General features: G+C 39.0%; 1 protein-coding gene across 2 annotated transcripts in view; it reads right to left on the minus strand.

Moving 5' to 3' along the window:
- The window catches only part of SUGCT (succinyl-CoA:glutarate-CoA transferase), a 342,445-nt gene extending 328,852 nt beyond the window's left edge, over positions 1 to 13,593 (minus strand). Inside the window, exons 1-5 of one of the 2 annotated variants that reach the window (XM_075142976.1) lie at positions 13,079 to 13,593; positions 10,366 to 10,417; positions 10,198 to 10,271; positions 6,240 to 6,325; positions 5,584 to 5,634 (exon numbers count right to left, since the gene is read on the minus strand). In XM_075142976.1, coding sequence (XP_074999077.1) covers positions 5,584 to 5,634; positions 6,240 to 6,325; positions 10,198 to 10,271; positions 10,366 to 10,417; positions 13,079 to 13,244 — 429 coding nt within the window. In that variant the 5' untranslated portion in view covers positions 13,245 to 13,593. The remainder of the gene's footprint in view (positions 1 to 5,583; positions 5,635 to 6,239; positions 6,326 to 10,197; positions 10,272 to 10,365; positions 10,418 to 13,078) is intronic. The other variant, XM_075142977.1, reaches the window with a different exon arrangement.
- Positions 13,594 to 14,383: the final 790 nt, after the last annotated feature.

The following is a 14,383-nucleotide window of genomic DNA, read 5'->3' on the forward strand; positions in this document are numbered from 1 at the left end:
AGACAAAACTATAATATAATTATATTATCAGTATCACATTAATTTCCCAAGACTTGACAATAGTTTACAGAACAATCATGACCTTTACACCTGCACTTAGCTTGAGAAAAAGGTGGAGGAAAGAATGCATCTTTATCCTTCACGCTTTCTCTACCTTAGAAATAATTTTATAACTTGTTTTTCATTTTAAAATCATCGGTTACAATTACTGTAACAGAGGTCATATATCTCACTTCCTATATGCAGGAGCAGAATAGGAAGTCCAAAAATTTTATTGGGTTAAAATGAACATCTTAAAAACACCTCAATTAGAATAGTGCTGTCAAGTTCTGCAATGTGACATCACATCTAAATGAATCACCTAGTCCAAGAATCTACTGTAGTTAAAGATTAACATATAACCTTGATAGGCTTTAAATTACATCTTTTTTTCTTATAAAAGTTATAAATAGATATACATATACATGTTTCAATAAAACTAATAACAATTAAAAACTCCTGAAGCACATGTTAAAGGAAAGATGTATGCCTTGGGGGAGCTGTAGTTTTTTTGCTTGGTTGTTTTTTTTTTTTCCCCAGGAATTTAAGAAACTATTCCCTGACAGGTACACACGTTTGCACACATTTTTAAGCATAACCTAAAACATTTAGTTTCTCAATGCTATTTGCAGCTGATCAGAGTCACATTCCCTGAAACTACCATGTCACTGTCTGATTAATATATACAGTATATCAAGCTAGCTTCCATAAACTAACAGCATCATAACAGCAATCACAAGCATTTTTGTTCTAGTATCTAGGTTGTTCACCTGAATTTAAGGCCAAAGAAGCTGCCGAGCCAGCAAGTATTTAACAGGAAAGATAGAAACTGATTCTTAATCAGACAAGGCAGCACACAACTTATGAATGGTTTAATTGGATGCAGAGAAGAGACATTAATAACATTTACAGAAACTAAGTTCAGCATACGGTAAAGGTGCATTTAAAAATATGTTATTAAGTATTTTTAAAGTGACTATGACAAGAACCTGTAGGACTATAGTAAAATGAGAAACAGCCTCCAGATGCTTAATAAGCATTGCTGGGTTTCAATGTGGACAGCTGGCTGGTTTGTTAAATCATGATTCCATAGAAGTGAACAGAATATAACTTCATGGAAGTTATTAAAAAAATAGGCATTTGTTACATTAAGGTTCTCAAGAAGAGCCAGGTTTCCACAGAGCTAAAGCATTTGCTAGTAAAAACAGAAGTAGTTCAGACAGATCTACAGCTGTCCTAATCCTCTGTGCAGGACAGCAGATCAAGCCACCAAAGTAAGGTAAGGGGAACACAACAGGGGCTATTTGTTCTTTAATAGTATGCCTTTATGAAAAATAAAGTTAAGGGGGTTTTATTTTCTCTTTAAATCCTTCATAGTTCATACATAAATACTTTTCAAACTGGTAATGCTACAACCTTAGCTTAATTCATTCAAGAGACGAAATCAGTTACAACTTGTGTATTCTTTCACTGGGATTTTATTATCTAGCCAATTTACAATGATTGTATGGGCTAAAATGGTTTGAAAGTTCTTGTCCATCTCAAACTGAAGAACTATCATCTCCTACAAGCTACTGAGGAAAAAAGCGTGACATACAGTACTGCAACATAAAAAGCACCATACCTTTGGACTTGGCAACATACGTGGGATGATGACAGTGCTAAGTGAGGATACAATTACTTGGGCCCAGTTTAGCAGTGTATACATTTTCAGAGAGAAATGAACATGAATTTTCAAGACATCCTATAAGTGCTGAGTCAGCTCTGCTGCTGAAGTTTTTATGACACTTGGAAATAGTCTTTAGCAGTCTGTGTACAGTACTTTTTTTGATGCTCACTGAACCAAGCACAGGTACCCAGGGTTCTGCCATTGTAGAGAACTGGATTCAGACTCTGATCCAAACAAACTGCATGTTCTTAAAACACAAAGGGATTTTCAATCTCAATGGGGTTGTAAGTCCACTGTCAACTGAAATTTCACACTTCATGTCCTACAAGTCCTCTGAACATATCACTTGTATTTTAACCTCTACTAACAGAGCAATGCAACACAGACCTGAGTTGGAATATTATGTATTCCAATAGGACACTGATATGCTCAAAGTCTATGCCTCAGGAAAGAAAAAAGGCATCATGCATGCCAAAGTAGTCATTAAGTTGAATAACAATAACAAAGAATGATGCTACTAACTTGACAAAGCAAACTCTTCATACCTTTTGGAAGTTTTGTTTGAGGTTTTTTTGGAGGGGTTGGGGAATTTTTTTTGGTTTGGGGTTTTTTTTTTTTGGTTGGTTGGTTGGGATTTTTTACAAAAACTCCACACGGAGGAGAATGTGCATACACACACACATATAAACATACATACACACACACACATATACATATTTATGTGTATGTGTGTGAATAGTCTGCTTTATCAAGTGAGAGAGCATGCATGAGACACACTGACCTATCAGCTAAAGGTAATGGAAGGGAAGGAGTGTCATCAGCTCCCAGCCAACTGAATTCTCTCAAGTTCTTCATGAATAAATAGAAAAATTAATTTGTTAAGGCTAAATACTCAGGAGAAAGGTATCCTCAAGGTTCTTAAAATTAGCTTCTGACAATAACTGCTAAATAATGCTCTAAAGAGATACTGAGCCATATTACAACAAAAGGATGTCAGAGCATGTCAGGGAGTGGTGCACATACCATCACTGAAGAGAAAAAATAATTCTCATTCAGGAAGACATACAAATATTCAGAAGGCAGTTAACAGTGAGCCAAAAGCATTAGGAAGGAAGACAGGGCTACAAGTGATACAGAATGAAGAAACATAAAAAAGACGACCAAAGAATAATTTTGTGGGAATCATGTAATTGTGTAATTATGAAAGAGCAGACCCTTGGACAAGTATTTTGACAAGTATTTTGTAGCGCTGTGCCAAAGGAAGAAAAGCAGCCTCCTGATTAACAGATTTCTTCAGCTCACTTGATACTACTGACTGAATTATCAAGGCTGTGCTTTTGTCATATACCTGAAGACTTTCTACTCTTTTGGTGTTAATATGATTCTAGATTCTGAGATTTGCCCTCTTCTACATATATGGAATTTACGAGAGGGGAAAACAAAGTTTATTCTAACCACGCTACCTTTCTTAATAAAAAAATTATAACCTTACTACCCTTCTTTGTAGGGCTTAGGCTCAGGACACAATTCATATTTATGTATGAGTAACCAGTGTCACAAACTTGAATTTCTTCTTGCCATCAATTACTTTACAGACATGAACACTACTTTTCATAGTAACAAATACATTGCTGAACAACACTCCATTCTACACACATCTGTCCTGATGTTACCAGGAGACAATTGAAAACAAAAGCCTGTTACAGACAACTTCCCTTTACATATTCTTTTTGACAAAACTCTAAATAGAAGTTGTTATATTATGGTTCCATTTGAGATGCAATAATGGAATGTCAAGAGCTCTGCACCAAATACTTCCAAAAATTATCACTCTAAATCAAGTAGAATGATGAACAACTCCACAAGTAGAGTCACTTTATAATAATGCCTCATCACTTCAGTCCACAATGTTGCTATATCACAGATAGGGATGCCATTGATTTAAGGAACAGAAAGCTGTAGTGGTTATGAAAGCAACTTCAATAAAGGCCAGAAACTATAAAAAATTACTTTGTCACAGGAGATCTCATTTCCACAGGTAGTGTGGTAAATATTTAACAGAGATAGTTCTCCTACTGGAAATTCCATAACATCACATCTTAGGAAGTAACTGTCATACATGCTTGACTATTTCAGTGACATCAAGCTAAGGAAAAAATTAATACTGCTCCTGGCAGGAACCATTTGTCTGTAGCTCTAAGTGCTCTTACTGCCAGCTATCCTGCCTTCAGCATCATGATAGCCCTACATTATAGTGGTACAAGAGATCTCACCAGTAGGAAAAGGGTGGGAAGCCCAGCACTGAGCTGACAGAGAGGATGCTGCTCTTGCGTGACAAATGAGGGCGAAGAAAGTTGCTGCTTTGATTTTAAAATTAAGTGGGATTTGAACTCAACCAGGCACCTGAGCCTCAAGCACAATGGTTATATTGCAAATTCTTAAGTCACCAGCCATTCAACTCCACAGACCATAAAAAGGTTCTCCATATTGCAGGCAGAAAGTTATACATTTAAAACCAGAATCAAGCAGTAATCTTCCTGCACAAATGTCAGGATGAGAAAAGGGGAACTTCCTAACCACAAATAGTGGCAGTCAGATAAGAAGCTTGCACTGAAGCCATCTTTTCTCCAGCTCATCCTGACTCATAGGCCCAGCTGCCTTCAACTCTTCAAACAGGTCCAGCCCACACACATGGACATTTTGCATAGAGTAGTTTTTCTCTCACCATTTTTAAAGGTCAAATAACAAGCTAGTCTTCTTATGAGAGAGGAACAATTTTTATAGCCCGTATTTAGAATGTGAATTGTTTATCCAAACACACACCTGTGTTATACCATGCAAAATTATTCCAAACCACAGTGTCTGTTTCCAAAACCTTTAGAAGATAAACATACGGCTTCATAACAAATCAACAATACATGGTTCTGTTCTGCAAAGAGAGAAGGCACTGCAGAATCCCTGGCTTATAAACTCCAAAGATTTCCATATGAAGTGTCTTTTACATAGCTGACAGGGAAGAAAAAAGGTCAGAAGTATCAGACAACTTAATCTATTTCCATTTCATGCAATACTCCCAACAAAAGATACTACCAGACAAATTCTACTTACTGCAGGACATGTACAGTCTCACTGTGAAAAAGTGATTGGAACTGATACTGAAACAAACAGTAACAGAACCCAGCTCACCCTCTTAGATATGTTAGTACTGCAGGGCTAAAAACACAGCACTAGCAAGTAGCAAGTGTTAAGTTTCTCAATAAATAAAAAAGGGATGACAAAGCACAAGTTTCACAGAATGTGAAATATGATGCTTTTACTAATTTTTCAATGGAAAAATGGATCACCCTTAAAAGACCCTTACATTCTGAACTCAAATACTGAAAAAAGAAACAAATATTAAGTTTGACCTACAGGAGAGTATTTCTCAGAAAGATGCACAGCAACTGAAGTCATGAATACATTATAACATTCAAAAACCTGCAAATACTGGAGCCTAGTATCTCCTGTTTGTAAACTGCTCACTGACTTCATCAGATCAGCCCAGCTTGAATCTTTCTAATGAAGTAGTACAGCAAGATTAAATACAGCAACAGTAAAAGGAAAGCACTAGGCTGTTAGACCTTTTCCTCACAATATTTCATCTGAAACTTCTGATGACATTTTCATGTAAATTTTATACCTAAAATAATTAGAAATTACACTGAACATTGAGTCCAAAAGCACAGAGTACAGAGGCTATATACTGTAATTTAACAAATTTACTGCACACATACATATTTTTAATTATCAGATATCAAATTAATACTTGAAATTCTTTATTACTCAGGATCAAAACAATACAAAATAGGAACAGTTTGCATGCTATCAAAACCTACCTCTCTGATTAGCTTTGCTCCTTTTGAATCCTTCATGTTGATAGCTATACTCTGGGGATAAAAAAAAAAAAAACAACAGTAATTTATGCAAAAGACCTTCTGGTGATTATCAGCCTCTTCTAAACATAACCAACAGTCAAGTTTCACACTACAGCTAAATCAAATAAGTAAATTCTAACACACACCCCACCTCCCCCTGTAAAAAAAATTCTGTTGGTAAAGCAAGCTGAACTGTCTCTCATACCTAACTATGGTATGATGCCTGCTCTCCTCCAGCTCCAGCTGCCAGCTGATGCAGGTCAGCTGAGCTGATGCATCTGAAAAAAAAAAGATCCTTCAAATAAAATAACCCTTACTTTCAGCAGGATTCATTTTCAGTTAATTTGCACCAGCAACTGAGGACTGGCAGGACCACTCTTGCTTTTCGAATTTGCCTCAGCTGACCACAGCACCATACCAGAGGTTTGCAGCCTTTTTTGTTCAAAAGAACTCTTTCTATCCTCAAATTTATTCATCATAACTTAAGGCCAATGTAACTATTGCTCCATTATATATGTTAAGAATCAAAGAAAGAAGTGTTATGTCTTCAGTTGTAATTACACAACTGTATAATTAGCCTATGTTTAGGCTAATGTTCAATACCACACTCCATTTACCTTTTTATTTCTATTGACACTGAGAAAATAAACACTTTCTGTTCCAGCAAAAGGTGGGCCCCAGGCTCTTGTATCATCACCAGCTCCTGAAAGAAATACCATCACATTTTCATAGTTGTCCAATATCACACTGCCAACAAATAAAAAGAATAAAAAGTTTTCCTCCAACATCATATTTAAACCACCTAAGCTTCATCTAGCAGGCAGGACAAAAATTAGTTTTATATATATATTTTAGGATACTTATGTCAAAAAACCACCTAAAAGTGAACGTGATTAAGCAAAGTGAACATAGTGTTTGCTAGTGCTGGGATTACTTTTAGGCTTTAAAATATTCATACACAGCCACACACCACCAATGTATTTGTGGGTTGTTTTTGTTTGTGGGTTGATTTTTGGGTTGTGGTTTGTTTGGGTTTTTTTTTTTTTGGGGGGGGGGCGGTGGTTGTTGTTGGTTTTGGTTTTTTAGTTGGGTTGGTGGTTTTGGTTTTTTTAACTTAAAGCAGAGCTACAATGCCATTCTTTTAGGCAATCTGGAAGAATTTAGTAGAAGCTTTTGCCCTGCACCAAGTCACACAGTGCACATGGTCAATAAGCTATTCCTGAAACATTCTGGACACAACGTCAAGATACCACTGATCAGCAACAACTTGTTAAGCTGTGTGCTGCAGGAACACCAACAAAAAGAAGCACTTGCTATAGCTGGTGCAATCCCCCACCTCCAGCCCTTCCAGAATTGCTCTTGCCTTACGGAAAGGAAAGATGGCATTAAAGCTGCTGCAGGCGCTGATGTCACTGTATCATTTATACCTAATTTCCAATTTTAAATCTTTCTTAAATGTCACAAAGACTGGCAATCTATTTTAATTAGAATGAAAGCTAAATTTAAATTCAGATATACTCATCATCCCCAGTCCTAGCAAGCATGCACATTCCTATATCTATTTCAATATCTAGACTTTATCTTCTTGTTAACTTCACGTGAGTGAAAACTTTCCTTAGTGAGGCGACACAGAAGACTCATACTAGCATAGATACAAGCTGAAGGACCTTTGGTCTTAGACAATATAGCCACTGTCATAATTATGCTATACACTGTGGTAACACAAAGTCTACAGCCATTTAAGATCAACTGTAGTAGAAGTTATACAAACATATAAATTACTCATCAACATCTGTACTGTTTAGTATCTCAAAAAACTATTTTGGTTCAAGCAGGAAGCTTGGGGGGAAAAAAGAAAATCTCTCTTCTGTATGTTACCATTTCAAACCATTCTAAACAAAACATTTCAGTAATACTTTCCATGTAGGATGCTAGTGTGGCTAGTGGCTACTATCCTTTGTGGATTAATACTCCTGTGAAAGTAGACATCCGCTCACAGAAAGAGCTGATTACTCACATTCTAAAATGTTTGAAATTCAGAATTCTCAGGCTGCCCTTCTCCGTCAGTCACAAAACAAAACTCTAAAAGCTGGAATGCAAATCTCCAAAACCATTACTTCATACTTAATCACTGACATTGCTCCATTCCTACTACCTAGATACTTGGAATAATACCACTGTCAACCTCATTTGATAGTACAAAATTGATGCAGCTTCTGCCCTGTCACAAAAGTGAAAACATTTGAAACAGTGTAAGTGATTAAGGATGACCCATAGGTTGATGTGACAAAACTTTTGTTAGACATTCAATGTTTTGTTAAGTGTTCAAACATTCAATATTTCAAACCATTCTAAACAAAACATTTCAGTAATACTTTCCATGTAGGATGCTAGTGTGGCTAGTGGCTACTATCCTTTGTGGATTAATACTCCTGTGAAAGTAGACATCCGCTCACAGAAAGAGCTGATTACTCACATTCTAAAATGTTTGAAATTCAGAATTCTCAGGCTGCCCTTCTCCGTCAGTCACAAAACAAAACTCTAAAAGCTGGAATGCAAATCTCCAAAACCATTACTTCATACTTAATCACTGACATTGCTCCATTCCTACTACCTAGATACTTGGAATAATACCACTGTCAACCTCATTTGATAGTACAAAATTGATGCAGCTTCTGCCCTGTCACAAAAGTGAAAACATTTGAAACAGTGTAAGTGATTAAGGATGACCCATAGGTTGATGTGACAAAACTTTTGTTAGACATTCAATGTTTTGTTAAGTGTTCAAACATTCAATATTTCCTATTTAAAATAAAATACAGGGAACGTAGTATGTTTTAGTATCTCAAGTGTGTAATTATCTTCACCAGCTCTCTTCAAAACTAATAATACCAAAAAGAGAAACTTAAAACATGGAAACTTAAAGAAGAAGAAAAATACTTGACATAATGTGCAGCTCCTATGGCATAATTACATGCCTCAAATGCCTAATGATGCATAAAACCGAAAGCCAAATGCAAGGAATATTTCTAAAAAAGAACCGAATGCCATGCAATTTGTTATTCTTCTTGTATGGTCTTATGAACTAAAAAGTATAGCCATTCCATAAGAATGAAGCATTTTTTACCATTACAAAATCCTCAACAACTCTCTCAATAAGAAATGCATGTGCTGAGTGTAAAGAGAAAACCATGTGTTAAGCTCAAATACACAAAAATAAAATAAATTCTATTTATGAAGCTAATTACCCAGAGTCCAATCAGACATACAGAGAGCTACACAAGTTTCTGCATCTGAAAACACACACTCGAAGGTCATTAACCTCGGACACTTTCAGCACTAGCATGAAGATTTTCATGCAAATTCAGAAATCTCCCTTTTCCAATGAACTCCCATCTCCATCTATACAGGAATATCAGATCCTGGACTTAAAAGGAATAACTACTTCATGCAGGAAATAACTTCTGTTCACTTTGCACAGTTCCAAAGAAAGATTTCTCTGACAAGATAATTTTTAATTAACAACCTGAAACTGTACTGGAATATTAAAATTCTTCTCAGGAGAAAGTTGATATAGTATGCCAAGTCACCTTATACTCTACCAGGCAAAATGCTTGCCAACCCCACTAGATCTGCATAATAGTACATAAATGCAGTGCTAACAAACAACATATATATTTTAAATGCTCATATTACCTTTCTTCCTTATAATAATAAAAATGAAAATGGAAGGTGGAGTTTCTTTTCCCAAAATTAAAGTGCCTGTCATTCTATCAGTGTTCTAACCCTGAGTAGCAAGATGTATTCCTATTTAAAATTATCTAAGATGTTTTGGCTCAAAGGGAACTGAGCTGAAGATTCTGAATTCCCAAATGGGAAAAACACCTCTTCCATAATTCATATGTAACTAATCGCTGGAAGGATTTCTATGTTTGTCAAATACTACACTTAAAACCCTGTTTTAACGCTCTCACCACATTACAAAAAACCACCATACACCTAAGCATTCACAAGCCCAATTTAAAATCTAAGCAAAGTCCAAACAATTCAAACAAAATCAATTTAGTTTTGAGTGATGGAATAAGGCACTTTAATAAGTGATGACTCAGTGCTGCTTTGTACATTAATATCTGAAAAAGTTACACCTGACCTTACAACTTCAACCTTCTTATACTCTTTTCTAAATATAGACATAAACTACCTCTGATCAAAACACACATACATGGAGCACAGTGTTAAGCTCAAAGCAAATAGATCTTACATGTATAGGCAAACAAATCATACATGTATAAGCAAACCTACTAATAACTAGCTCTCTACCATACCAGAAATAGTATGAGGATGCAAAATGTTCCCAAAACTTGAAAACTGCTGCCTCAAAAAAAATATACAAATAGCTTCAAAAACACCAAAACCACACCATCACCAAACAAACATAGTATTGTCTTCCTAAATATTTTCAAAAGTTTTCAATCTTGCATTCTCAGTCATGTATTACTTAAAATACATAAACAACTATTTGTTAAACTACCCCACATTCTTATTATATCTGAAATAGATAAATAAAAATCTTACCTGGTCTTTCCACTTTAATAACTTCAGCCCCTAGATCTCCTAAATTCATTGTGGCAAAGGGCCCTGCAAGTACCCTGTAATATTAAAAAAAAGGTTGTTTTTGTAGTTTTTCCTATCAGAATACTTGCATCTAGACAGACTGTTCCAAATTACAGACAAAACACAAACCTTGTTAAATCAAGAATTTTCACACCATCCAATGGCTTTACATTACTAGCACCTGACAAGAAACAGAAAACAGTAACTTACTCTTGAAATTTTTTTTGTAAGACTACTCATTGGTAGTCTGAAACACTGTTTTTATGACACTCTCCCATCATCCTCCCTCATCTCCCTCCCCAAATAAAGGATAATAAAGCTTTCTGCACAGGTAGGTTGTTAGGAGTATGTTACATTAGCAAAGCCTTTCAAAGTTGGAAAACCTGATGGTTAACATTGCAGAACCTATTCTAAACACCTAGCAATTCTACACTAAAGCTACTTTTTAGAGATATTTTTATATGTGCCTTCCACAAACACTCATGTAGCTTTTAAAGACTAATCTGAAGAAAGACCCAATAAAAGCATAGCAAGCAACATCAAAATGACACAAACGAAAACTAATGGGTAGCAGACCAATGTAAAGCACAGTATCCTCACAAAGTGTTTTGACCTGTGTAGACCTATGCACTTGCATCACACATACACACAAAAAAAAGAAAATCTGCATTTCAAAAAAGAGGTCATAAAACTTAAGACAGAATATATGAACCAAAGAAATACTCGTTTTGTCTTTAACTTTCAATGGCAGTCACACATGCAAGATAACTACTAAGAAATCACAATGCTTTCCTCCTTTACCTCACCTTTTCAAACCTGACTAGCTCTAAGAAACAACAGCAGTGGCAATAAGCATCACAGACAGAGCAAGCAATCTCATAGTCTAGACCACAGGTTTGCCAACTATCTCTTGGGTGACTTTGGGCTATCTTCTGCTAACTCAGTGTCTTTAATTGCAGGCTGGGGATGCAAACACTTCATCACAATTACCATGTGGATGGTTAATTTCATTACTATTTGGAAGGTTGCCTCATACCACACACACACACACAAAAAAAAAAAAAAAAAGCAGGCACCTGGCTGATAACACCACAAAAATTACACAATACTAATTTGTGGTAAGCATCTCTTCTTGGTGTTTGTCCAGGAAAGGAAGAGATGTAAAACATAGGGGAAAAACAAACAAAGAAAACAAAACACCACACAAAAAAAAATTAATTCAAGCATAGACTTCCTTACAGAACAGGAAGGAGAAAAGAACCACAGTCCCTCAAAGTGTTCAGGGCAGTGTGGCGCGTCTTCTGAGTCATGCAGCAGTGAATGCCTGTGTCACCTGCTCCACACACCCTCCATCAGATCTGAGCCACCCTTCAGTCACCCCCATAACACTCCCTCCTACCTTACTCTATCTATGGTAAGGAGGAGATGGATATAGAGAGATAAATATAATAAAAAAGCTAGAGATATGAAGCAGGATTGGGAATTCAAGGCTTCTCCCAAAGTGTTTTCATTCACTGTACTGCTTTCAATGAGAACACTTGCATCTTCAAGACATTTTCCTCTATTACCAATCACTCCAGAGGGATTTAATGGGTTTTGGTTTTTAATAAAATATGCAGACCAAGCAGCATGTTGAAAACATGCTTATCTAGGAGTGGCCATGTATGTTGCACATCTCAAAGTGTTTAGGAAAACTCGGGCTGCCACCTCTCTTCAATATGATTTAAAATCTTTAGTTAAGCTCAGTAGGTTGTCCCAAGGTTGGCCTAATGTAACAATATGAGTAAGCAACGAAGAGAGATCATTCCATAGAACAGAAATTAATTTTCATGTCATATTCCCCCAAAGAAGCTTTCCTTTATACTTGTAAGTGACAGAAGAGAGCCGATTAGTACATTTAATATTTTTGCACCAATGCAAATTAACAGTAAATAGATTCCATTCCAATTATATCCAATTCCAGAGGACGACTCCTGAAGTCTATTGTTTCTATTTCGATTGCACAATCAATATTTTTTAAGTTATACATGCAGCGAATTATGATTAAGTCCATCACTACTGTGGATTAATTCACTATCAACAAGTACACTCCAACCAGGGATGCACTTGGTGTGTTCATCTTGGGAAACAGAACTCCAAACTTCCTCCGATTCTAATGCAATTGTTAGCATTTTTCTATGTTATTAAATAACAGAGAAATCTGAAAGCCAGAGGAAAATGACTTTGTTGCAGCTTGGTTTTATTTTTCTTCATAAACAAACAACTGTATGAAGTTAGAGTTTTGCAACCTTTGAGAAATCAGGCCTAGAACGGGACAGCAGACACTCCCCCACCCCCGTTAGCCGAGGCTGCCCAGAGAGCTGACCCGCTCCCTGCCACACGCGAACCAGAGCTACCGGCAGCGCGGTGCAAAGTCCAGCTGCAGTTAGACTCAGCAAAACCCCGCAACCCAGCAGAGGGCCAAGGCTACACAAGCGGCAGCGTTTGCTGCCCGCCCGCCCGCGCACTCATGCACAGCCTCACAGGCCCCGCGGTGCCGGGGGACGGCAGGACTGGTAGCGAGCTCAGCACCTGGCTGCCGGCACGATGCAGCCCCGTTCTCCTCCTCACAGGAGGCCACGGGGCGGACCGCAGGGCTGCGAGGGGGCGGCGGCAGAAGCCTCCCTCAGGTGTTTAACGTCCCGCCCGTCCCCCCCAGCGAAACGGCTCCGACCCCCGCCCGAGCCGCTCGCGCGCGCGTGGCACCGCCTCAGAGCCCCGGCAGGATTTAACGGGCAGAGGGGCCCAACGAGGCGAGGGAGGGAAGGTGGGGGGGCTGAGGAGGAGGGCGCGGCACAGCTACCTGCCGGGGGAGCGCCTCTGCTCCGCGCCCCGCCACCGTTGCTAGGCGAGGCGGCGCTCAGGGCTCTGGGGCAGAGCGGCGAGGCGCTGCCGCCGGCAGCTGCGGGGCATGGGCTCCTCCACAGCCCGCTGCCGCAGCTCCTTCTTCCCAGCCCGGCACGTAGCATCTTCCCGCGCCGCCGCCCGCCACTCGAAGCAACGCCGAGCGCCTCAGCGAGCGCCGCGAAAAGGTGCGCGTTTCACCACACCGCGCAAGCGCTGCTCACCACCGCCCCTTTCCTCCTGCCCCACCCGGGTGGAGAGTTAAATTGTTCCCGGGTTGGGGCGGCGCGCAGGCGCGGGGCGTGGCCTCCCCGCCGGCGCCGTCCCCGGCTCATCCCGCCGTGAGTTGTGGGGCGGCTGTCAGTAGTCGCGGTGCTTCCTCCGCGGCGGCGGGACGGTTCGTCTCTGCTATAAAGTAGTCCCGGTTCAAAGGGTGCTGCTTCTGTTTTTTTCGGAGTATGCAGGCCGCCCGTGGCTGGACTTTATAAAACAGGTAGGTGTCTAGCAGATGGTGCGGCAGTATTTCCAGTTCCCGTGCAAAAACCTCAGTATTTATACAAAATAGACTTAAGGTTTTTTGCTGCGACGATTCCTGGACAAACCAAATGGTTGATGGCTAGAAAGCTGTACTTCCCGTTCGGTGTACAGACTGCGATGTACAACATTGCCAAGATGGAATAAAAGTAACATATGCCCACAACGGTTTCCGCATGTACAAGGTAGGCAGTTGTACTGGATGCCATTAAATCCTCTCACTGGCACCAGGGAGACCCTTCATCTCAGTTTGGCTTCATTGAAGGTGCAACATTACTTACACTGTAAGCTTTATCTTCAGTAGTATATAGCTACGGAAGGGTGAGCTTGAATTGACCTTTAAGCAATTCTTCCCTGAGCTAAGTGCTTTCAGACTATTTTTAGTTTGTGTTAGGACAGAGTGGAAGGCTTGTTATAGGAACACCATGGTGTCCTCTCGCTCTGCCATAGGATGAAAAAGCCTGCACGGAGGTTCAGCATTTATTTACGAGAAATACGCTGTGAGGGTAAGATGACAGCTGCATCTCAAGAACAGCTGAAACTTCCAACTGCCTGAAAATGAGCATTACGAACAGCACAGGCTTAAGAAGTGTTGCATGTCAGACGGCCCGAATGCTGAGGAAGAACATAGAGGAAATCTTGTACATGACGGGTTTGTTGACTGGACGTGCTATGTGTAATGAAATGTGGGTGCTTAAAATCCCAGAAGAAATTAGGCTTTGTCAACAAG

This window comes from Calonectris borealis, chromosome 2, assembly GCF_964195595.1.
Source record: "Calonectris borealis chromosome 2, bCalBor7.hap1.2, whole genome shotgun sequence".
NCBI classification, from domain to species: Eukaryota; Metazoa; Chordata; class Aves; order Procellariiformes; family Procellariidae; genus Calonectris; species Calonectris borealis.